This window comes from Habropoda laboriosa, unplaced genomic scaffold, assembly GCF_001263275.1.
Source record: "Habropoda laboriosa isolate 0110345459 unplaced genomic scaffold, ASM126327v1 scaffold90, whole genome shotgun sequence".
Lineage (NCBI taxonomy): Eukaryota > Metazoa > Arthropoda > Insecta > Hymenoptera > Apidae > Habropoda > Habropoda laboriosa.
The window spans coordinates 198,044-223,487 of record NW_017100218.1 but is presented as its reverse complement, the minus strand read 5'-3'; the positions used below and the strand labels follow the sequence as shown (position 1 = coordinate 223,487).

General features: G+C 48.8%; 1 protein-coding gene across 1 annotated transcript in view; it reads right to left on the bottom strand.

The window, feature by feature from the left end:
* LOC108570887 (latrophilin Cirl-like) overlaps nt 1-15,657 on the bottom strand; it is a 278,113-nt gene extending 262,456 nt beyond the window's left edge. The window contains exon 1 of the mRNA XM_017932817.1: nt 15,555-15,657. Within this exon, the coding sequence (XP_017788306.1) occupies nt 15,555-15,651 (97 nt within the window). The 5' untranslated portion in view covers nt 15,652-15,657. The remainder of the gene's footprint in view (nt 1-15,554) is intronic.
* Nucleotides 15,658-25,444: the final 9,787 nt, after the last annotated feature.

Sequence of the window (25,444 nt, the reverse complement as noted above, 5' to 3'; positions counted from 1 at the left end):
CGCCTCTCTGGCTCCCTCTTTTCACCGTCTTCTCTCGTTCGCCTCTCTTGTCTTTGTGAAGCGGTAACGCCGGGTTGCCGACCTTCCCTCCCCCGTCCAGCTTCTGTCCTCCGTCTTACGCTCGTCCTTTGCCTCCCCTTTACCACCTGCTCGATGCTCGCGCCTCATTCTCGCGGGTCTCGGAATGCACTCGTCGCTCGTCTTTTCTCTTCCCCTCATTCCAGCGATTGTCTCGGTTCCGTGCGCACGCACACAGGCCCCCGGCCGCGTGCACGTCGTCGCTGCCTCCGACGACGACGCCGCCGCCGCCGCTACGATGGGAAGAAATATTTGCACGTCCGACCTGAAGTCACTCGATGATGGTATTATTCGCTGCGGGAGCAATGGATTTAGATGCACGGGAGAACACCCTCGTGTACACAGGGTCGGGTCTCCTGATTTCGAAGGATTTCTACAAGTTGACTCTTTTACGGTACCGATCTAGATCGTTCACCTTTCTTCGTTTATCCTCGCGTGGAATTATATTAAAAAGTACCGAAATACCATGGAAACTGCAGGAAGATTGTAAAGTTTGAGAGGCGACGTTATCGCGATCCGTGGCGAATCTTCTCCCCTGTATGCACGGTAAAATTTCGCGGACAACGTACGCCGGTTTCGTTACATTGGAGAACGCGCTTGTACATTCTTTACGCGGAATGGGCCAGGATTTTAGAGGCTTTTACGGCGAGAGCTTCTTGCGGGTCCGAGTCGTTAAGCAGCGTGCGATTTCGGCCCCTTTTTTATTATCGGGCATCAACGCGACGAGAGTAGACCGAAACAGAGAGAGAGAGAGATATCACGTCGTGTGCTCGAAGAAGCAACGAGAAGAGACGAAACGAGAAAAGGAACAGGAGGGGGGAGATCTCCATTCTGAAAAAGATCACAAATTCAAACGAAGCGACGCGATAACTTTTCCGCGGGACGTTTATTACGCGGTCGTAACATGCGCCGACTAACGGGCCTACCTGCCTGCACGCCGACTTAATTGCACGGAAACATCGGGATCGCATAATGAAGAGGTCTCCCGAAAAGGTATCGGGAAGGTGCGCGCGATTTCGCCGCTCCCCTCTCTCTCTCTCTCTTCACTTTGAACGCGTCGCGATCGTACACACAGCTCGGATTAAAAGCGTCGAAACTCGAGGCGTCGTACGAGATATACGTACAGTTCTCAAGCTGCTGCTCCTTGTTGCTCGATTTTCTGAGAGCGCCAGCACGGCGATACGAGGAGGGAACAGAGACATCTGTTCTCAGGAAATTGTCTTAAGCCTGGGGCTACCGGTGCTGATCGATGGACCGGTCATAAATCTAAACTACAACTTTTATGGTTCTTTAAGGACTGCTTCGTACATTCGCTGCTGGTATTCGCACTACCACCGCCTACGATGAAACCGAGACTTTTTTTTATGTTTGTACTGGTAATCGGTGTTATTAAGATCTATGGAGCGCGATTAATTTGTACGCGAATTACACCATCTTTAACGTTAGACGCAGTCTAGGTTTGACAAGCGTAGATATTAACTTTGCGAGCTGAAACAAGCGTCGATTGTCAAGTGTGCAGATGAGCGAGCTGGCCGAGTTGTCGGAAGACACTTTGAATTGAGAATTTTCATTTATTTTCTGCACCCTATACGAAGCTTCTATCGAAACGAACGGTCGTCGATTAAATACCGACACAGGTGAACGATAAACAGTTAAAATCGTATAGAATCGTCGATATCGAGATATGTTCTCGAAGGCTACCAGTGGCCGGTCAGACGAAGAGGACCATTGGACGCGCGGCGTACACGGCGCATTAAATTTGTTCGCTTTAAGCGAGCATTGTTGCGTGTCGTCCGCCTCAAAGACCTCGTAACCGGTTTTAATTAACATAACAGACATCCTCGTGGATAAGGAACAGCGTCGAAGGAGAAAAACGCGTCGAACGGCTCGCGCTCGCGTTCGAGTCTCGCGCGTATCAAAAAGAAAAACAGAAAGAAAGACCAAGAAAAGAAGAAGAAAAAACAAAAAAAAAAAAAAATCGCGGCCAATTAAAATCGCGAACGGTTGCGCGTCGTTATTGCTACCGCCAGTGGACGCAGCTAATTTGAATCGTTCTAATGAAGAGGTCTTTCGCTTTCTCGCGCGCGCGCGACCAGCCGCGTAATTTAATCGGACACGCTGTGTGGTCCATTCGGTGGCGAAAGGGGCGGTCGAGACGCGTGTCCGCGAAATCCTCCAAAGTCGCGCCGCCTAAACGGCCCTGCTCGTTTAATTGCAATTTATTACGCGCCTTCACGAGAACGAAACTGCCCTGCTCCTGCACAATCAGTGCTGCTGCTGCCTCCCTCCCCCTCTTCTTCTTCCCTTTCGCGATTTCAACGATCGAACCAGAAACAATTTCGGGGTCGGTTCTCCTTTCGTGTTGCGTTCTTTCTTGATCACCAACGTAAGAGAAGGGAGGAGGGGAAAGAAGAAGAAACACAGAAAAGGAGCAGCAAACACTGCTAACAGGTAACAGTGTGGAAGGTTCTTCGCCACGCGGCACTTATTCTTCTCCATGGAACAATGTAACCGGCTTTAATTGCGCCAGGCTACGACCGCCGTTTGCACCGACTTGCCTCCATCGTGGCCGAGGAATCCGCGCGATCTCCTCTTCAGTGCGGCTGCCCGATCGCATAGCCGAGCCCCGTGAACTCGGGTACGCGCGCCTCCATCTCACGATGGAATTACCACTGGAACGATAACCGGCTAACTGTAATTCAATTATCGCGTTAATTGCGACCGACCATCGATCTTTCCCACTCGATGGATCCCCTAACCGGCTTTCTCTATTCGCCTCATCCGCGTGTTTTATCGGTTCTTCTTTCACCGGCACTAGCTGCTAGCTTTTGCGTATTACCTGCGTTATGCTACGTAGCGTGGCGTGTTCCGAGTAGCGGATCTAGTTTTACGGCCGATCTTGATTCTTCTTTGTGGCTGGTATTAATCTCGAGAGAGGAAGAAGGGTTTTGCGATCGCCCCAGTCCAGATATACAATTATCGCGTCGAACGGTGCAAGTATAATAAGTAGGAATAACGGTGACTGGAAAATTTTCATTTCGGGGAATAAATTTCTTTTTTCTCTTCATCTGTTCGGTTCTTTTGGTATTGTCAAGAGTAAATCTCTTGTTACTTGATTAACACCGAAATCAATGCTCGAATCGATAGTGATTATTCTTTTTCGTTCCGGTAATTCCTCGCTCGTCATTTACGCTGGATAAATTCTGTTCACCGGCTGGCTCGTAAACTGAAAAATGCGAACGCTTGAAAGGATACTTTCCGAGGAAATAAAGGGGAACAATGAGAATCGTGAAACAATAACATTGTTTCGATAATATTCGGTGGAAACGCTCTGCCACCCGCAAGTCAGTCCGACCATTTTCATCTCGCATTTTTAATCGTTCGTTTTATCGCTGTAAAAAATATGTGCACAAAATTACGAAACAAATCACCGCGAATAGCGAACGTGACATTTTCGTAGAATTATCTCGATCGAGACCCGGGAAAATTTCGAGGAAACTCGTCTGGGGTCACTCGAGTCTCGCATACATTTTCCACATATTTAAACGTCCGGCGTATCGAGAATCGCGACACGGAGGGACTCGAGAATCGAATCTTAATCCCCGTGTAACGGTGTCCCACGAACACTCGCGGCGTCAATCGGCCATCGTCGCGACGAGAAATTAATTAAAGTTGCGCCAGCGGCTACGTAACTTTTGCGGAATGCGCGCCACGTAGCCCGACAATGGCGGTGCGGCAACAAACTTTTTAATGCGTCTCGATAACGATTCCGATAACCGAGTCTCTCAAATAAAAATTACCCTGGACCAAGCGAGGGGCGGCGAAGAAAGAGGAGGGAGAGAAGGCTAACGACTCATTGTAATCGCGACCACGAGAGAGAGAGAGAAAGCGAATCGGTAAGGCAAAAGTGTGCGATCGAAACGCACAGTTTTAAGCAGGAGTTACGCGTGCGAGCGCGAGCGCACAGTCAAAGCGGAGTTTCGTGTAGAGGGTAGTTTAAAAGATAATTTCGCCGGTGCGGCCCGTTGTCGCGTTACGAACGTTCATTTCGCGAGGGGAAGAAGTTTCGCAGTTTTACGATTTCGATTTTATCGGCCCGTTAGCCGGGCGAGCGCGTACCAGTACATTTTTAGGGAGGCGACTCTCGCGCGATAAAGGAAACTGTATTCTCCGGGCGTTTCTTTGATAACGCTCGTGTAAAACGAACGGAGGTTTTGGAGAAAAATTCTGCTCACCTCTGAGTGTGGTAATACTTGATCCACTGCTTGAACTTCGGAGAAAAGAATCGTCGAATCTTTTCTCGTGCTTCTCCTATGCCACATCTTTCGCTGTATGTGTATAACATTTGTTGTTTGTGTATTCGAGTTCTTCTCTGTGTTTGGCAAAATTTGGTCCGTTGCTTAACCTTTTAGCTACGGCAGGACTTTCCGCGGAGCTGTAATCTCTGTACGGTAATGTTCGACGCGGACGGCGCGCAGACATGATAATTAATAATACAATTGTGTATGATATACTTTGAAACAGAGACGGAATGAGCCACTATAGTGGCGTACAATAGCTAAAAGGTTAATCTTTAAGAAAAGATTCCCGAAATCTACTATTTTTGCTGCATTTTTCACGATAAGTAACACTTGATTTTTATGTCGAATTCTGAAAGAATTTCGCTTCTTCGTGTTAGTATTACGTGGAGAACTGTTTAAAAAAATGTTGCCAATTTCTCTGGACTTTTGAAATACGGCTGGACGCAGCCCGAAGTGAATAAATTTCACGCGAAACCGCGGTATTTATACGACCACAGTTGGAGACACCTACTTCTTCACTTTTTGCCGAAAAAACAACTACAACCCATTCAGAAGTTCGTTTCGCGAATATTCGAGGAGTAATTTGTCGGTCGCGATAACGATCCTCGAGGATCCTTTACGAGAATTCCAAGAACGAGCTCCCGTCGTGTTTCCAGATGCTTTACGAGCGGAAACGGTTGTCGCGACACGCGTGCATCGGGTTATTGTTGCCGTGGAGAACGCGCGCGCGTTACGCTCACGAATCAATTTTGGTGGCTGCGCGCGAGGAAGTCGAGTGGTGTGCTCTCGTTTGCGAATATCGGCCGGAGGAATTGGCGCGTGCAAACAAGCCCGGCGGCAACTAGTATCGCGATAAAATTGCGATCGTGACGTGGGTGAACGAAATTTCGCCGATCCGCGAACGGTGTGCAAATGAGACGCGCGCGAACCGATTCCATCGTGAAACCCTCTTGTTCGTTCGCGGAGCTTCTCCTTCGCTTTGATGGCGCGCCAACAACGGAGACGAAGAATAGAGCGTGACACCGTCTCGCGATTTACAAGCGAGAAATATGAAATCGTTGCTGAGGCGTTCGAGCGATTCTTTTGTACGCTTTATCGCGTTGCAAGCGATATGAAACGCTGCTGGTCTTTTATTGCCACCGATATGTATATACACATGCACATACACGTATACCGAATTCGTTGGCCGATTACGGCCGCGCCGTGGGTTCTTTAAGAGTCCTCGCCGCGTGATTTACCGCTTCCGCGTTCGAGACGAGCCGCCATGCGTTATGTGGGACACTCGTTAAAATATCGAAATGGCCGCGGGCTTATGAAATTTTCCGTCCCATTGGTTCCGTGCTGGTGTGATAAAAGTCGCTGATAAAGGGAGTTACTTAAAATGCTAATGTGTTACCCGCGACTCATCTTGGATACTTCAAGCGTGAGAAATTCTCGTATCGTTCGATAAATACGGACGTCGGTTGAAGGGTAGCGCGGTGGACGAATTTGATTAGACCGGATGAGGAATTTAACGACACGGAAGAACGATGGACGAAAATTATAATTGCCGTGGAAATTGCGAATCTGATTGCGTTTATATATTTTTACGTGGAGATTGAAATGTAAGGGAGTCGAAATTCCGGTTACCGAGTGAAACAATAAATATCGCGGTTGTAAACGTAACTTCAATAAGCACAGTGCTCCGTGCAATTCGCGATAAGAGAGACGCTTATTCTTTATACCAATGTAACCACTTCCATATCGTTTCAAGAAGAGACGCATCTACATCCATTTCGTCTTTGTAAACGGTCCCGACCACGGGGGGAAAAAAGGGTGTCCACTTATAAAAGCAGGCGCGTGCAGCCAGGAAGCGTACACGAGCTTCTTGTAATCCGCGCATACCAACCGGCTCCGGGGGAGAATGAATGCAGAGAAGCAGGCTGCCAGCCACGAAAGAGTACACGGGAGAAAGAGAGAGAGAGACGTAGCTCGCGCGCTAAATTAATGTAACGCGCGACCGCGACGGGGCTTATAATCTGATCCCCGGTTGGACCGGTAGCCGCCGCCATCGCTTTTTTACGCGTACCCGTGAACTCGACCGATAAGGATTATTTGTTGAATCGCGCCTCTCGAACCACGAAAACCGGCGTCTCACGTACCGATCCCTCGTACTTCCCGCTCGAAGGTGCCACGTTTTCGTTTAATTACCGCCACTCGAACACCAACACTCCGACGTCCCTCCCTCTCGAAGAAGCGATGCGCGCACCACCGTGTTCGTTAACGTCTACCGTTTTCGGTACAAGACCATTTCTCTCCTCCTCGAAAACGTTACAGAACCTCTCCCTTAACGAAGGTAATCGTTTCTGAATAAAGAAACCAACTGCGATTACTATTACAAGTCCGAGCCAAGCCGGAAAATATCAAATTTCTATAAAAGTCCATATTAATGAAGTAACCGGCAAACAACGGACACAGAGTCTGAGGAAAAAGGAGAACGATAGAAGGCGACTATCAAACGAAACGCGGGGCAAGATAACGAAACGAAATTTCAAGTAGGAAACGCGGCAATAATGTCGGCGTTTTTTTCCATGAAATTAAACAAAGCGCCACGGGGCTGACGTTAATTTCGCGCGAACAAAGAAACAACGCTTAACCGGAACCCGGTGGAAAAAGTGGGGAAGGGAGGCTGAAGGGGTAAGTCTTTTTCAGCTGTGCCTCCTTTCAGCCGGGTGGCGAAGAGCTACACTCGCTTGTTTCTTTCGAAACATCGGCGAAGGTGAAACCGGGGGGTTGAAAAATAAGATCGTACATCTCTCTCTCGTGTGCTGGTCCATCGATACCAAGGAGCCGCGATATTTCGCCGGGACTCGGTTTTACAACGGTTCGCGGGTGCAATCGGGCCAGACAGGAATTTACAAAGCGGTTTAACGAAGTTCCCTCGTGCCTAGGAAGAAACTTGGGTTTAATTTGGTGCGCATTAATGCGCCTGGGAAACTTCGACAGGAAGTTCCAGCCAGCTACCGAGCCACTCTCTCTTACCATTCTTCAGTTTTCTTCCCTCCTTTTCTCTCTTTTTCTCTCGCGTGTTTTTTCATTCCTTCCCTCATTTTTTTTTTTTTAATTTCTCCATCACGTCGATCGGTCGAGGGAAAAAGGCGCGCTTATTAAAAAATCAATAGACCCTGCGAAGAAGGAACTCCGTCACGGTCGGCAATCTTCCCTTAACACCACGATATTCTCTCGAATTTCACGAAAGCCGATATCGATATTCTCGCCTGGGCTCTCCACCTCGCTAGAACATTCTTCTGCAACGCGACACGCTTCATCCCTCTGGGCCACGAAGTTTGTTTGGCCAGTGCGATTAAGCGGACAGGTTTCACGCTGGTTAACTGGTTTATCGAAGGAATCTTATACCTTCGCTGGAATTACTTATACCCGGTTTATTTAATGGTAACTTTAATCTGAGCACACGGACAGATGAAATCTTTCGGCGTATCGTCTGTTTTCCTCGGACGGATTATACGAAAGAGGAGGCGCGTCGAATTCGTCGAATCGATGAAACTCGTCGATCTAAATACCACCCACACACACACCCCTTTGATAAAGAGGGCAGATTTCTCCGGCGCGCTTATTAGCAACTGCGCGAGCCTCAAAGCGAATTCGAGGCCCTCGAGCGACTTTCACGCGACTTTAACTCCCGAAAAAAAACCGCCGCCAGTGTACGGAGGTGCGATTGTGCGCGTGTACCGAGGGCAAACCTTCGTGGAAAACGACGAAGAGGGGTGTGTCTGTGGTGGTGGTTACCCCAGAGACCGAAGAGAGGCTCTTTTCTCTCTTTGAGGGGACGAGTCGACTTAGCAAAAAGGTCCCGGGCTCGTTCGTATGAATGTTAACGAGAGCGTGATCGGGAAAAAAAAAGGTGTAGCAGGAGGAGGCGGAAGAGAAGCGGAAGAAGCCGGAAAGAGAGGAGAGGAAACGCGAAAGAGAACGATCGAGAAAGGAACAGGAGAAGGAAGGAGGGTAAGCTGGTTGCCTCCGGTTCGGAGAGAACGAAATGGGAAACGATTTCGAGTATGTCGACTGTTTTCCATCGGTTGCTGCCGGAGAGAGCGAGGAAACGGGTCAAGTGCGGGTGGAAGCGGTGACTGAAGCGTCTGTAACGGGGGTTAGAGACGAAGTAGGGTGGAAAGAAGGAGAAGATAAAGGGAGAAAGGAAAGCGAACTCGTACGGGGGTGTGCATTAGCGGGAGAACAATAGAGCGATCGCGAGTTCCACCGTGCAGAGAGAGAGAGAGAGAGAGAGAGAGAAAGAGATCGTTTTATTATCGCGGCTCCACCCTCGCGTTTCGTGCGTCTTAATAAAGCTCCGTTTCTTCCATCCACCTCGTTCGTTCATTCTCTCTTCCTCTCTCCGCAGTCGTGGCTTTTTGCTGAAAAGCAGCTTGGTTGCTGTGCCTCTCCCACCGAAGCGTGCCTTTACTTCCACCCCCTCTCGCGTTGCACCCTAAGCCGCCTATTATCCTCTTTTTATCGTGGGCCCGCCGACTCGCCGTCGGAAGCAGTTAACACAGGCCAGAAAGTAAAGCCGAACGTAATCTATTAAACAGATAACGCCAACCCTTCTTAGGCTAGCCCCTCGTTCATTCTCTCCTGCGCTACTTTGCTCGTTGTAAATCGGTGCACCGCGAAAGCAGAAACGCGGTCGAGGGCAGCGGGCGCGGATGGATCGAACGAGAATCGTGGAAGAAGAGGATCTTCGAGTGCGAGTGGAAAAGTGGAACGAGTCTAGGTTTCGCGGCTAGGTTCTTCGAAACTCGTATTGGAACGGCTGCTGCTGGGAAGCACGGCTTATTCCGGAGTTATTTTTCACGGGGCGTTGAAAAATTGCCGCCACTAAGGAATCGGAAATCGATTACGTCGCGGAATCCGGGGGACGGGAAGACGCCTAGGTAAGGAGAGAAACTGATGGGCGCTCCTCGCTCGAAAGACACTGGTAGCTCCGCTCTCGCGGAACGCAAGATCGATCTTCTACGTCGATCGTCGACAAACCGATCCTGTAGATTCTGTAAAATTGCAAAACATCGAACAACCAAGCTAATCTTTTCCAATGGTCTGTCGATGTTTCAATCTTCCGACCAATTTCTCAGGCTCCGTCGACAATTTTTTTAAGTATATTTTATTTTAAGAGTACTCGAGTTAGAGTGATAGAGCTGTCGAAGCAAAATGTTTTATGCGTACTGCGTGGAAAAATCGACATCCTAAAATATTGGAAGAAGCGAGTTCTTCTTCGCGGTACGTTTATGACACGTCCGGTAAATATGGTTTGGGGATGCTTGCGAACACCCCAGGTATAAATGTGCACACTGTCGCCACGTTTTGTAGGCAGTTCTAATTGTGCGCCCGTCTTGTGAACATCGTCTAAAATATAATTATTTACCTACCTTACTCCACACGAGTCATTTATTTAATACAACCCCTCAACAAGGGCGAAAAAAAGTGTTGGAAACGGATCGAGTGCATGAGATTATCTTACGAGAGGAGGCTGCTCGTGGTTTTCGATGGACGTGATCGAATGTCTGTTTAGAGTGAAAGACGTGGAGAAATGGGAAGAGAAACAAGTAGGTAGTAAAAGTCGGACTGAAGAGTTGAGGGTCCAGAGCGAGAATAATAAACTGAATATATAGACTATTCGATTTTTGCGAGAATTAAAGTGCAGAGACATCCTAAAGTTTTCAATTTCTGCGAATAAACCCGTCTGCGACCTAACGTTCCCATAATATTCTCATTATTTATAATAACTGAATACGTGGTCGGTTAATTGATCTTTTACCGTGCAGAGAAAAAGAAACTGAGGCGAAGTAACGACTGAAAAGGTTGTAAAGGTACTATTCCCATCGCGATACCGTTAATTGCTTCGTCGCCTCCCCTTTCATCGAGCACAGAGAGCTCGTGCAAGCAACATGGGCTCTCGCGTTTCGCGTAGCGGGCCGCGGAGGAAACTATTTCTCTAACTGAGCCGGCTAACGTGGCGCGAACTATGCCACGACCCCGATAAAAAGGAAACGATAATCCAGCGTCGAGCGCTCCGCTCAACGACTGCTCTATGCAAATGTCGGGGGCGCACCGTGGGGCGGCCACCGACGCGTTGAAGAAAGACCGGAGGAAAGAACGAACGAAAGAAAAAGGAGACCCGCTCGCTAGGGGAGACACGAAGAGATTTAGAGTAGGGGAAGATTTTCAATTACGGTCAAAACCCGTACGACGGGACGAGATCCTGCGCGAATAGAAAACAGGTTGAAATAGGGCGCGCACCAAGGTTCCAAGCAATTTTTGAGGCGCTCGCGAACGAACTGGGTCACGTACGCCGGAAGTAAACGTCACGAGAATTAAAAGTCCTCTCGTTCTGCTGGCTCGACGTCGAACCACCCACGCCGCGTCGAGGAATTCTGCTTGAAAGACTTGCTTCTTCTTCCTCTTCCGCCCTTCTTTCTTTCTCTTTCTTACGCTCTCTCTCTCACTCTCTCTTCTTATTTTTCTTTCTCCTTTTTCAACTTCAGGAGATGGAGGAAGGAGGCAACGGTGGCTGGTGCGGCACGACCACGAGAGACGCGAAGATCACGGCAATCTCTTATTTTCCGCGCGACCGATCCATTCGGCGCGAATTGGAAAACGCGAGCAGCAAGAGAACGAAGTTCTACGCGACCTAGAGGGGAACCTGAAGAAGCGGTAGAGACGGTGGAGTGGGGATCGGAATGGGGTAGTTCTGTACGGGATTTCGTTCGGTCGTTTTCCATCAGGCTGAGAGATTTTTACGGCAATGAAACACGACGATTCTCGACCAGTATACCTACACAGGAATACGCTCTACGTGCTTTTTCCCCCTACCGTTGTAATTATTCTCACATGTGCGCAGATTACGTATGTATAGTGTAATTTGTTTCTTGCCAGAGGTAATAAAGATCTCCCGGTAATACCGTTGTTCGAGTAATTTGAAGAACACGATCCTGTTACACACACACACACACATACACTCGACTGCTAAGATAGTAGAAGCTCGAACGAAATTGAATTATCCTTTCTTTGTCTTGGTACAGAGAGAGAGAGGGAGATGAAAAAAAAACGTTGCATAACGAGATTGATAACGTGTAAATAATACGATGTAACGTTTATTGGTCCATAAAAGTCCCGTTAAGGTAGGAACGAAAAACAGATATCAATTTGAGGTATCCGGGTGATTTAAATTGATCGACCGGATAGAGCTAGAGGAAATTGTGTACTTGTTAACACACGTAGATCGTGGTTTTTTCTAATTACGCGTAGGAACGATGACGCGTGTCAGTGACCAGTTAAATTCGCTCCTCAGACGGGCCGTTACCGTCTGAACGGCTAATCGCGTAGAACTCAATGAACTCGACGAAAACACACGCCGAAGGCACAGAGAGAAGAAGAAAGAAGAGACGGCTAGCGGACTGTGCTCGCAGCGGCCGCTCGCGCATGATTGGAAATTAGATTAGTCACGTTGAGGCGGCTTTGAACGAGCCTCGTCGTTCTACGAGCATTGTTACGTGGTTAAACCACCAGCCTCGATGCACATCGTACTACGGTTAGAAACAAAATATCTGACGACTATATTTCGCTGTGTGAGTGAAAGTAGAAGAATTAACGAAGAAGGTTAATCGACTAACTTTCAAATCGTCGGACTTCTTTTACGATACGTTCAAGTTACAAACTCTTCGACAGAGTTTATCTCGAGTGAGACTCACGCAGATTGTTTTTCTTACCGTAATTTTATCAGCCTGTCAAAGGGTTGAACGAAGAGAAGGTAATTTTTTAACAAGATTTCGTCGAGCTATCGTGAAAAGATGTTTTACGCGAGAAGCCAGGAAGTGGAAGCAGTTCGGTTCGCTGCACGAGCACAGAATCCGTAGAAGTAATAGCGAAAGAACAATCGAACGAGTGCCGGGGCTAACGGATCAGGTGAATAGAGAGAGGGCGAAAAGATTGAAGAAGAAGAAGAAGAAGGGGAACTAACTCGAACGGAGAGGGGAAACAAGCAGGAAAAGCGGCGTAATGCGCAGTAAATTGGGGCCACCGTGTGTTGCCGATGTACCACAAATCTTAGACGCTAAGGTTCGCGGCAAGTTACGGTTGCCTGGGTTAGCTGGAAAAGCCGGAGAGAAAGAGAAGGGGTGGAGACGCTCTCGGGGTCGTAGGTTCAGACGGGACGAGGTTGTTTGGCCGGTCGTTGGTGAACGACGTTGAGCTGGCGCACTTCCGTTTCCAGCTGCACCGTACTACCTTTCTCTACGACGAACGCCGCTCTTATATTTCTTATCGTCGCGACGCTTGAAAATCGAAGACAATGGTTTAAAGCTGGCTTATCTGGTCCAAGTACTTTTTTATCTCTTATCGACCTTTTGTCAAAGTGCCCCAAGAATAATTGAAATATAATTACAATCTCACCAGTAATAAAATTTCTGAGTCACTTTCTTCTACCGTGCACAGACAAAACCGACGCTTTGGTCTATTTTAAACAGGATACTATTGAGACAGAACGCAAGCGCAGAGTAGCCAGATGAGAAAATATCGAGCACCGTAACAGAGCGGTGGTTGCACGAAGCCGTAGGAGCACGGCGAGCTGAGAGATTTTTCAGAATCACGGCCAATCGAGCCGCATAATATCGCGTGGAATAAATAAAAGATAAAGCCGCCCGTTGGTAGAAACGGTCACGTCACGATCATTCTCGGCCCTTTTATCTACCGTACTGCCATTTTTCTCCGGCCGTTTCTTCCGTTCTACCCGTGCCGGAATCAAAGACGCGGCCCAAAGCCGTCTGAGCCGTCGATCGCACGCCGCACAATACCGAAGATTTTGATTTATCTACGTGAGTTTTCTTCTGGTGAGAGAGAGGTGAAGCGTGGGTAGGGAGGAACACGAGTTCCTTGGAGTGCTCGAAGGGTAGAGGTTTGGCCGCGCGATGCGAGGTCGAACGGGAACGAAGAAGGGCAGAACGGTGGAAACGCGGGGACGACGATGGTTGCGCGCGGATTAGGCGCACCGAAGTGTGTGATAATCGCGAAGGAATAGAGAGAAACTCTCCTGGTCGTTTCCCTTTTACCCGTTGCCCTCTCTATCCTCTTGCTCTCCTTACTCGACCCCTTGCGCCACTCGAAATCGCTCTCGAGAGCTACCGCTCGTTAATGCTCAGTTCCACTCCGACGTGTGTGCAACACGCGTTCCGAAACTTTGGCTTGGTTGCGCAACCAACCGAATCTCCACCCTTTTTGCAACCCGGTTGTGTTTCAACGTGGCTCGTGCAACGAATACCACTTTTTGTTTCGCAACTTGCTACTCCCCGGGGAAACTGTGTTTTACATGGAAACTTTATTGATAGAAAGAGGATTGAAATATTTAGCGGGTTCCTTGGGTGTAGTCTGTGGAAGAAATATCTCGAGGTTGAAAAATTACGCTCAAAGTCGAATTTGCCACTTTTCGTTTTTTAATTAGCACTGAATCGAAAGCTAAGACATACTTCTCGCTGTTACGACGAGTCCTTGTATCCTCAGGTTTCTATCGATTTTACGACATCGTTATATTCCTTCCACCGACTATACCGCGTAGCGTATAGAATATGCACAAATTCAGGAACTGTACAATTGTAAATATAATCAGAAGATAGTGGTCTGAACGTGAATTATAGAAAAGGAAGAAACAGGAAGTTTCACAAAGCATCCCCGATATTGCCTACAAACTGCAATTCACTTTGCCCACTCTCCCTCCATTCGTCAGCCGACCCTGAATTATAGAAGAGGCCGTCACATCTGCCGCGATATTTTTCCAAATATTTAACCACAGTTAGCCCCGTAACGCGTGTTTGTCCTCTAATTACGCCATAGCCATGGCAAACAAGCCGCAGTCGATTCTTCCCGCAACAATATCACTTCACACGCGGCTTCTCCTAAATCGATTAGCGGGGCGAATGAGTTAATTCTCGATGTGGCGTTCCGTACACAGAGAGGAGGAACCCAGGGCCTTCTGCTAAACAGGCATTCACAACTGGCGGCGTCCTCGTGGTCCGTTTCCTAAGGGTCTTTCGAGGGGACGAAGGGACGATCTTCGTCGCGATAGTAGAATCTAGCAGGCCGCGCAGTGTACACACCGGACGGGCTACTTCCATCCTCGTTATTAAACACACCGTGTTTGCTTTCCGATAAATGTTTCAACGGTCAACCCGTAAGCGCGGCCACCGTGCTGCGGTTTCGCCCAACCGGATATGCACTGCGTCGATCCGCGTTGTCCGCCCTTCGCTACTCGCTCGAAAACCCACCCCTGGCTACGTTGCGTATATTTATCTACATTCACCGACGAATATTTTTTTCCCCGTGGCATATTGAAACTTAACTCGTGCACAATTTAAATTTCAGCTTTTTTGCAAATTAGATAACACGTTCGCTCCGCTGGTGGTAAATTCTAAGTGAAAAATCGTCGAATAGGGGAATCTTGTTGTAGATATTAGATGGTCTTGATAAAGTATCCAAATAATACTGTATATAGTCTACCCAAGAAGTCGTATCACGATTGACAATCTCGTAAGTAGACTGTGGGTGTTTATGTAATTGTGACAACTGTTACACTGGAACAACTAAACTCGTTGAAACGACGGATTTCAGATTTTTTACCTTACGTATTTTGCATAGACATCCTCAATCTACTCGTGAAGAACTTAAATATTCTACAAACTGCAGTGAAATAATCTTAAAGCAACGAGCTTGCCTAATTTTTCAAAGATCTCGAGAATCGCAAGGAATGAACGACGCGAGTGCACCAATCACCGGATGCTCAACAGGGCTGAAAAGACTGAATGGTATCTGGACCCGTGAAATATTTCCTTCTTACCAATTATCCACCATGCAACAAAGCAGAAACGCCGACTACCTGGCCGCTCGACTCCGTCCACCAGGACTATCCGTCGCGAAGCCTCGCGTTCGACTTGAGAGCAGCAATTTTTCACCGAGCCGGAGGAACACGGCCTCGCGCACAGTCTCGTGCAGCGCGTAAATATTCGCGCGTACTCCGCTCGTGCGGGGAGGCTTAATTGGCACAAGGACAGTGCGCCAACTCGTGGACAGGTCGCCGGTTAGGAATCGGCGCGGGCTCGCTCGCTGAAATCGTAAATACTGTTTCGCACTCACCTATATTTCGCGCCGCGACGGTACAACCGCTGGTTAGGAGCCACGCAAACACCAGGCCACTGAGTAGACCTTTCCGTCGACCCTTGCGGCACTCCATCGTGAAGTTCCGAGCTCCGACTACGCCTGCAAACAAAACAACACAGGATCGTTAGTGGGAGGGGTGAGAGTAATTGCCGCCGAGTCGCGGTACACCGCGTTCGCTCTTTTTTCTTTTTCCTTCTTTTTGGCCACGCGATTTTTCGTTACGTTCGAACGTTTTCCGCGAACGAGCAGTTTCACGAGCGGTCCCGGGGTCACGTATCGAGGGTTAGCCTTTTGCAATCGTGTTGCTTTAACGAGCGAAGGGCGTGGTGAATTAAAGGATGTACGCAGAGGTGTAGGTTTAACCCTTTCGTTGCGCAGTTATTTTTTTTTCTCGTATCTGTAAATAGAATTGCTTGTAGCGTAAATGGGAAAAAGTAGTGTGTTTACCGTGTACACATATTTTTCTCGGTATTTTTCGCTGTTTCAGCGAGGAAAATATTGTCGAGTGTCTAAATTCTGACGGCACCGGCCGAGGGGTTAAAGTTGAACGCAACAGTGAACGTGTGTACACTTTGAACGGTGTTCGACTATAGTCGAATGTCACAGGGGAAAGATTAATGTTCGATGTAACTTTTACTTTGTCACGGTGCAGTTTTTTGTAAAAATTTATTTTCCACGAAGCAACGCGTGCTGTGAATGTTACAGCACGGCGATATTCGAACGCTGTGAAAAATATTTATAGATTGCAAACATTCGTTAAGCTTAACGTTTCAAATTTCTATTCGACGTTACATCCTTGCCGAACATTCTGAACATTTCATTCGACATTCCCCTGCGCTATTAGAACAGAAAAGCGGAATAAACTGAACTAAACTCGCGTAGTCTTTTCTAAATTCCACGATCCGTAGGAAGGGATAATCGCGTCCAACAACCACCCTTGGTAACACCGCGTGTTTACGCGCGTCCGACACACATCGCACGCGCGCATTTTTTCTATGTTTGTTCGTCCTTTTTTCTGTTTTTTTGCGCGCCTGTCGAGCTTTAAACTCGATGTCAGTCGGGTCCCAGCGAAATCCCTTTGTCGCGCGGCATTACCGAAGGAAAACATGTTATCCGCGCGATTTCCCGCCTAATCCAGCCGGCGCACCTGCCCTCCTATCGCCGCTGAAATTCGCGACAGCGCGGTGTCTCGTGGATTTTTTTCCAGAGCAGAGAAACTGTGCCCCTGCATGTTCCCAAAACATCCCCAAAATTCCTCGAAGAACAAATTTCGTCCAACTGATACCTTATCAGTTTCCTTCTCGTGATTTCAATCTTTCAAAAAACAACCACGACGACAACAACTCGCGAATTATACGCTGCTGCAAGCGTTAAGAGTGGAATCGCAACGTTGTTGTCGGTAGAACGCCATAAATCAGCTTAATTCGGAGAGAACGAACAGAATAAACGTGCTCGAAAAAGGGGTGAAGAGGGGGTTGTGTGCCAGCCTCGCGAACTCTCGGGAGTTAGGCGAGCGGAACGCGCGCGCGCGTTCACATCGGTGAATGTGGGTTAACGAAGGCAAAAAAGGAAAACAGTTTTCGCATCAGCGTTTCGGCATTTAGCGGGCGCCGCACAATGGGACGCCGTCGAATGAAAACATTCGAGCGGACGCCGAGAGGAACGGAGAGGAAGAATAGAGAAAACGAAACGAAACGAAATGGCGCGGCGGCAAAGAGAAAAAGGGCTCCGAAAAACAGAGGGACGGAAATAGAGCGCGGCAACGCCAATACCGTGTTTCCATCCCCCGCCGCCGACGACCGCTTTTCCGGAGCCGTGCAACCGGAACCCTAGCAGAAACTACCGAACTATTTATTTCCGTTCGATGCTGCGCCCCGCTTATGCTTTCATTTTCGTTTTTCCTGCGCCGCGGGGAACCTCGACCTACAACTTCGAAGAAACAACCCCGAGAAACGATCATACGTGGCCTGAGGAATTATTTTTGACACGATTGTACGAATTGTCGTGTGTTCTAAGATGATTTATTAGATTGCGTTCATATTCTGATTATCTTGCAAGGTTGTACAGGGTGTTTCGTTATCAAATTCGTATCGAAGGTAAGAAAGAACGAGTAAGCGAGGATTATATGGTTTGAAAACGTTCCTAGAATCTTACGTAGACAAGTACATTCCGCTCGACTAGTAGAATTTTGAAGTATGCAATTGTAGTTAAAATTCACCAGCGAGAGTTACATTACGATGTAATCTAACTTTGGTTGTAACACAATCTCTGAACTTAGCTTTGCTATTTAAATTTGTTTCTAAGATAGTACAATACACTTTATTAACCCTTTGAGGACGGTGTATATACGTACACACGCGCCTTGTGCTTCACTTTGACAAGAAAGTTACAGCAGTGTACCAGTTATGCATAGTATTATACAAGCAACCACGATCCACCCTTATAAGATTAAACGAAAACCCTAAATCAAATTAAAAAATTCCTTTCATTAACCTGAGACCATCTTCGTACGCCAGTTCCCATGGTCGCCGCTGACCGCACCGTATAGTTAGAGCAAGCGATATTGCGAGGTCGTTAATTAAATTAGGAAATAAGCTTCCCATTTATTTTGAAGGAAAATAATTAGACAAAATTGCACTTTTTGGAGGATGAATTGTGCACGGTAAGACACGGGCACGAGTGTTAAAGGGTTGAAACGCAGAAAAATTTGTTTAAATACACTTCAAAAAGAGGAGCCAATTTGAAATAGACATAGAATAGCTCTGTATCAGTCCCAGGCTCCTTATATCCCGCAAACTGCTGTTTCAACCTGCAAATTACGTGTCCCACGACGTCTGACCGATTTTACGATCTCCCTATATCGTCTCGACCGACTATACGTTTCGATTTACACGCGTTACGGCGGAGTCCGCAAGCGTTGCACGATCCCGTGGAAGCGTTCAAAAGGACTAACGACCAGGATATCTGGAGCGTTGCCAGTGGTAGAACGACACGCTGCCGGTACGAGCGCGAACCAGGACCGACCGCGTGAATTTTTTCCAACGAGCCTAATGAAGTCGCGTGGCGGCTACGCAGTGTGTGCCCTCTTCTCTGCTTTGTTCCCCTTCGAGCGTCGCTACGTTCACCGGCTGCTGGACAACGTGCACCAGCAACAACCTCCGTTCCCTTCTCTCCCTCTCTTCCTCCTCTCTCGTTCCCGTTACCGTTGCCATTCAATGGCGGTTAATACGAGCCGGCAGGATAAACGCGCAATCGCGCGGCAGCGTGATTATCGCGGAAACATCTGTAAACTCCCGGAGTAACAATGATAATTGAATGCAGCGAAGAGAGAGCGCGCCGCACGCGGTGCACACGTTCGACGCATTACGCATAATTAATCCGACGATGCTTATCTCTTCTAACCTTGCATCCGCGCTCGTTCGCGTTCGCCGCGTGAATAGAATCAACCGCGCGCGATTCTCCTTTCATCGACGCTGCCGCCGCGCTTTTTCCCTTACCCTCGACTCTGCTATTCTTTCCTATTCTCTCCTACCTTGCGCAGTATCCGCGTTCATCGAGGAATTCGCAGTTTTTTCCCTTGAAAAATGAACGTTGCGATATCTTCGTTGATCGATCGATTCGAAGAAGCGAGGATTTTCGGCAATTTTAATTTCGATCTACGAGATGTGAAATTCGAGACAATTCTTATGGTTAATGTCTTCGAACGAAAGTAAAGAAGGCACAGCTACGAGAAAAAATGATTTCTAGAACTGCATTCACAACTGCCACGTAATTAAACGAGAATTACGGCGAACTCGAAGCGGTGGTTCGTAACAAGAGGCTCGCGAACTGCGTTAAGACGAAACAAACGAAAGCTTCCACCGTTTTACACCGATCCATGCGTGTTCCTCTCGAACAACCGACCAACCACCCACAACGTTCCCAAGCGCGGATACAGCCAGCATGGTTTTTGCAAGGGCAGGATAAACAGGCGTAGAACGCGTGCTGACGTGTACTCAGAACCGGCGGTAGGCGGCGCGCGGTTATCGGCGTGATCGAGAAAAATCCCGAATTCGCGTGCACCCGCGCTTTCCTCCGCGAAACGTTATTGTTTGCCCCGGCGGTCCCGAGCTAATTACATTCCCACGGACGCGCGTATTTGCACAAGCGCCACGATAATTGCGATAAACCCGATGACAACGCGATTCCCATCTCTCGGAAGTTCAACCGTGGCTCTCTCGTACGCGCGCCTACCACCGCCGCCGCCGCGTATATCCGATATATGCACAATTGGACGCAGCCTAGCGAATGCGCAGCTAGCAGGCGTAATCTTGCTGGCGAGCGATTTTTTCCCTTCAGTTTCAATGCGATTCCTTGGAAACCGCCGCCGGGGGACCGCGACTGGCTCCTTCGATTTTTGAAGATCGGTAATCGAGGAGTCCTCCCGGGGTCCGGTTGCGCTCTCGCGGAACGCATTCCCGACGACGCGACTCTTCCACCGTGGAAGAAATTCTAGGAATCCACCGTTGCTTATCGCCTCGTCGAATCGTTTCGCTCCGCTTCGATTCGCGGCTCGATCTTTCTCTCGTGTACAGAGGAAAAAGAGAAGAAGCTCGTCTTTGTGAACTGTTTCGTCGATTGAGCAAGAGTAGTACGTAAGTGTTGATGAGAAGAAGTCTTTCAACTGCGGCGTACGTTCAGAAGAGGAGAGATATCTATGGATGTTCTTTCCGTAATGGAGGATCGAGCCGTGAATAATCCAATGACACACTACCTGTCTCTGACAAAATTCACAATTATCCATTGAGGTTTGGGCGAAATCGCGGGGACCAGTAAACCGGAACAAGCTGAAAACGCGCAACTGTTAAAAGCGCGGGAAGGGCAATCGCGATAACACGGATGATCGGGCGCGATTCGGGATAATTCGCGGGGCCACTTAAAATCGTTTCGACGGCTGGTCCCCCGGGTGAATGGTGAACGAGCCGCGGCAACTAGGCCGCTTTTGTCCCCTGTTGGTCGTTCTGCCGCGATTTCGCCACGATTTCGAGCACGAAACGCGTTAATCGTCGTCCCGGACCCTCTGGACGCGCGACGAGTCACCCGTACGGAAGCCTCTCGCGTGTTCCAGACGTGAAAACCACCGACGCCCGCTGTTGGGGCTCGATCGACGCGAAATTATTTGTTGAAAATCACATTATCGAATGGACCGGCGGCGGGGCCCCGCGCGTTCCCCAACCTCGTTGGATTTGCAGGTTTCAATTTTACACCCAGACGCATTTTAATGCGGCCGCGGAAACCCCGAACGCGATCGCCGTTCTCCGGTGCAATTAAAAATAATTGCGTATTCGCGTGCTGCGCGAATTGCCGCGGGCTCGCGCGGACCCGCAACCCTCTCCTGGCAGCAGCACTCGCTTCCAGGCGTGTGTACACGCCGGATATCCCGCGCGAACGCTGATGAGTTTTGTTTCGTCGATGGACGAAGCACCGTGCGCTTGATTAGCCGGTTATTTCCGTGTCTATGCCATTCGTGGTTTGAAAGGATCGAAATAATCGACGGTTTATATATACACACACGCACGCACGCGTGTCTATGCCATTCGTGGTTTGAAAGGATCGAAATAATCGACGGTTTATATATACACACACGTACGCACGCACACACACACACACACACGTGTGCACTTGAAATTGTTTGATGGATTTCGAGCATATCGTTAAGTAGAGTAACTGTATAATAAATCGACCAGATCTGTTTCGGTCGTTATAATGGATACCGCTTACCGTTTCACTGTGAACGACCGAATTGTTCGAAATATTTGCCTAACGAGCGAAAGACACGAGCTCGCCCCCGCCCCGCCCCTCGCGGACTACAATAGAGAGAATTAAGCGGATTTTCAGGCAGTTCCGCGTTTAACGACAGTCACTTAAAACCAGAAACCGTACGAACCGACCGACTCACACCCTCTCCGAACGCGTTGTTTCTCTTTCGCGCGCCCTTTTGTTTATTCGTTCAACGCGAACCAACGGTCACGCGGCCGTGAAAGCCATAATGACCCGACAAACGTAAGAATTACAACGCTGCTAGCATGCGCACACAGGGAGGGGACATAAAATTGCGCCGTGGTGTGTCGCCTTGCTCGATTTTCTCCTTTGGCTCCACCTTGCGAAATAAATCTTTGCCGTCGTCTCTTTCTCGTTCGCCGGCTGCGAAGAAAACCAAGCCGCAGCGATATACGTGGGGACACGGTGCGTGCTGCTACGGGTACAGAAAAACCCCTTTGCAGCTTTGTTACACCGCGTGCAATTATCCGAGTGTTATAACAATTACACCTTTCAACCGATAGCCCTGGCTCACAGCCGATCCCAATTGTTTTCACCGTCCCGATTTTCTCCTGCCTTGCTACTTGGAAGCGGCGCGCCCGTTCAGACCTTTCGCGCGACTTTGTCCCCCTTTTCACGCGGGACGCCGAGACGTAGAAAAGTCGTCGCATTCTCGCCGAGAAACAATCATATTCGCTGATATATACGCTTTGCATGCTAATGGGAACGGTGTGGGAGAACTTCCAACTTGGACAGCTTCGGGATGCAGTTTGTTTTAAATTAATCGAGTATTCCTAGAAGCTTTATCTGCTTACGTCTTGTCGCCTTACTTTACCTCGAATGTCAGATAATTAACAATTCTCCAACTGAACTTGAATAAAATTAGCGAATTACTCGTAGGAATACCGTCGCTCTACCTTCGCACCTCTTCTATTCATAACTGTTTGTTCAGTCAATGGAAACTTGTACAACTTTTCCAGGTCAGATTATCAACTTGCACCTTCAGCTGTCTAACGATACACCTTCGGTGCAACTGCCTTGAACTAGCCCGAATTCAACGGTAAAACAAACGAATTAATATTTAAATCTCGGTACAACGTTAGATGACCTCGTAGATGTTACGAAAAAAGATTACATTGGACGTGGTTGAAGATGCAGGAAACGAGGTTGCGTAACCCATAGATTTTCAAGCTACACCACCGCCTCTCCGATCCGGTTTCCGATGTCGTCAGCGTTCCACGGAGCGCAAATCACGGCAGAGCCAGAGAAGAAGGCCTTTCTATCGCGTAAATGGAACGCGTGTCTTTCCGTCGACGACGCCGACGTTCCCCGCCCGTGGCGGCGGCGTAACGTCTTCCTTTTGCTGCATCGCGGCATGTATGCACGTCACGGAACGCGAGCTGCCAGACGCGCACGTGCACCGCGGCGGAAAGCCGCGGGAGGACAATTGGGAACGGGGTCACGTCAGGGAACAAGATGGAGCGGAATAAAAAGAAGCTCCCTCGGCGAGATGTATTGCGACTAAATTTTATTTTCGCATGGAAAACCTGCCGAGATCACTGCTACCCAATAACCAGACGCAACGAAGAACGAACGGTTAAACTGTTGTTCCTTATGCAGTGACGTGTACCTCAATCTCGCGACTCGTCTTGCGACGGATAACACTAGAGTCCCGCAGACTGATTTTTCTACAGACAATACGATAAGAAGAAGAACGTTGGAATCGGTTGGTGAAATTTTCAGAGAAAGTCGCTCTTCTCTGTATATCGCGTTGCTCCACGATCAACGTCTATTTCCGCTGCGATTTCGCGGAGATCAGAGCAGTGGCAGAGAAGAGAAATTCTCTTACAGATTGGCGGACAAGGGGCGGAAGACGAGCAGGGTAGAGGGAGCAGCACGGCATTTGAGTGGCACGGAGGAAGCGACACGATGGAATTTCAGAAATTGCGCTTGACATTTTCGCGTGCATCGGTATAGAGCCCGCTCCTCTACAGTTCACCCCTTGCCGCCTTTACCATCACCCTTCTCTAGTCTCTGCACTTTCGTTGCAGCCTTCTACTTTCATCCGTGAAGGCATCGTCGACGTCTGCTCGTTTCGCGAACATGAACACGGAGAACGATCGAGATCTAGTAGAATTTATCGATTTAAGAGTCAACAGATGTTACGTGTGTATATTTTGCGAAAATTTCCGAAATTATACGAATGGAAATTGATTTAATGAAAAATTCCACTTTATTCGTCGTCTCCGGTTAAAGTTAGTCGATCTCTGCTACCCTTTCGCGCGATTGCTCGACTCCAGTGAAGCGCGCGATCCTTTCATCGGGAAGGAAAGGGAGGAAATCGACAGTCTGAAAATACGATCAGCCGGGATCCAAGAGAAAGGAAAGAATTTAGCGGACGACAAACCAGTTCTCTTTCCGTTCCAAACACAGCCGCCTCCCAGCCTCGTACGTATCAGAAATCGGATGTTATTGCAGCCGGGCACAGATGAAAACTGCAAAGTGCTACGCTCGATTATCGAAATGGAGCGTTCCTGGCTCAGACAGAATCCAGCCCCCCGTTTTTTATTGTCCTTTCCCCGCGCGCCAGACGGTCCTACGATCCCGAAAAATGTATTATTATATTCGACGCTGCAATCTTTCCGCCGGGAAACAGGACGAATTCTCGAGGTAACATGTTCGCGAAAAATCTCGCGAATTTTCCCCGCAAATCACGACGAAAAATTCGCGATTCTACGCCGGTGATCGCGCTTTTAGAGGCACGAGTGTGTTCCACGCGACGCGGGACTGGAAACGCGTTCATGCGAGGCGGAGGCTACGCGAAAAACACGAGAACACGTCGATTCGTCCCGCGATTTGTAGCGCAAATAAGCGGGGCGGCGGTGTCGCGGGAGGCAGGACGCGAAACGCTCACAGGCGGGCACCGTGAAGCGCTGATAATTTCAAAGAGGGGCCACGGCACAGAGGCAAACGAGCAGCGGATAAAAAGGAAGAAATGGAAGAAGGTGGAAGTCGGGAAAGAACGTGCAACGTAGCGAAAGATCGTGCTTGCCGTCAATGGCGGGAATCCCTCGAGTTCCAGAGTGGTCGAGCGTGGCACATCACCGGGGAAAATAAATAGAATCGAGCACAGCCCGCACGGAAAACGAACCGGAGGGGTGGTGGACAAGGAAACAATTAAAAGAACACACGGTACTTCCGACTCGCGAGACAAAATAATTAAACTCGTCGTTCAGTCCATCGTTTCGTCAAGCTCCGTCCATTCTTTTATTCGGCCTCGTTAAACGACCAAGTTTTTCCGCGCATTTTCCACAGAAAGGAAGAAATACAAAGGCCACGGTGTGCGTACGAGGTAAAATTGTTAAAAAGTAGAAGTAGAAGTGGCCGACGGAGAGTGACGAGAGAATAAAGGGAGAAATAGCGGGTTCGAGCAGCGAGACAAACGCGGTCTCGAATTGATACAAACGACGAGGGTGAATCGCGGCATCGTGGAGAACGTTACGGGGAATATTACCGGGAGAAGTGGAGAAATGGGACGAAAAAGGAAGAGGTAACGATTGTATTATTCGGTCCCTTTTAGAAAATTCTGCCCGATCTCCGTGTTCCGCGTACGCGATCCCGGCTTAGGGTTCCTCCTCCAAGCGGAACGAGGGCTCACTTTTCACTTAAGAACGCCAAGGGTTGCTGCCGCCGCCCCTTTCTTCCTCCCTTTCTCTAACTGCTTCGCATTATTCGTTATTACCGCGTGCGTGACGCGAGCCGGGCAAAACGGTATCGCCGATAAATCTCCGGGAGAGACCGAATCTCGTCTCCTCCTCCTCTTCTTCTTCTGGTTTTCGTATTCTCTCTCCAGGTCCAGTCTCTCTACCCTAAGGCTGTAAGATTTCCGTCGGGATAGCAGCGACCGGAAGAGGACAGAGAGGCCTACGCGGGAAGCGACTTCAGTGACGTGGCTAGTCGTTTGCTCCGGCGACGATGAGAATAACGCGAGTTAAGCCACCTTCGACCTCCTGTTTCTCGTACTCGTGCGACTCCGTCGATCCACCTTTTGAAAAATGTACTCGCGC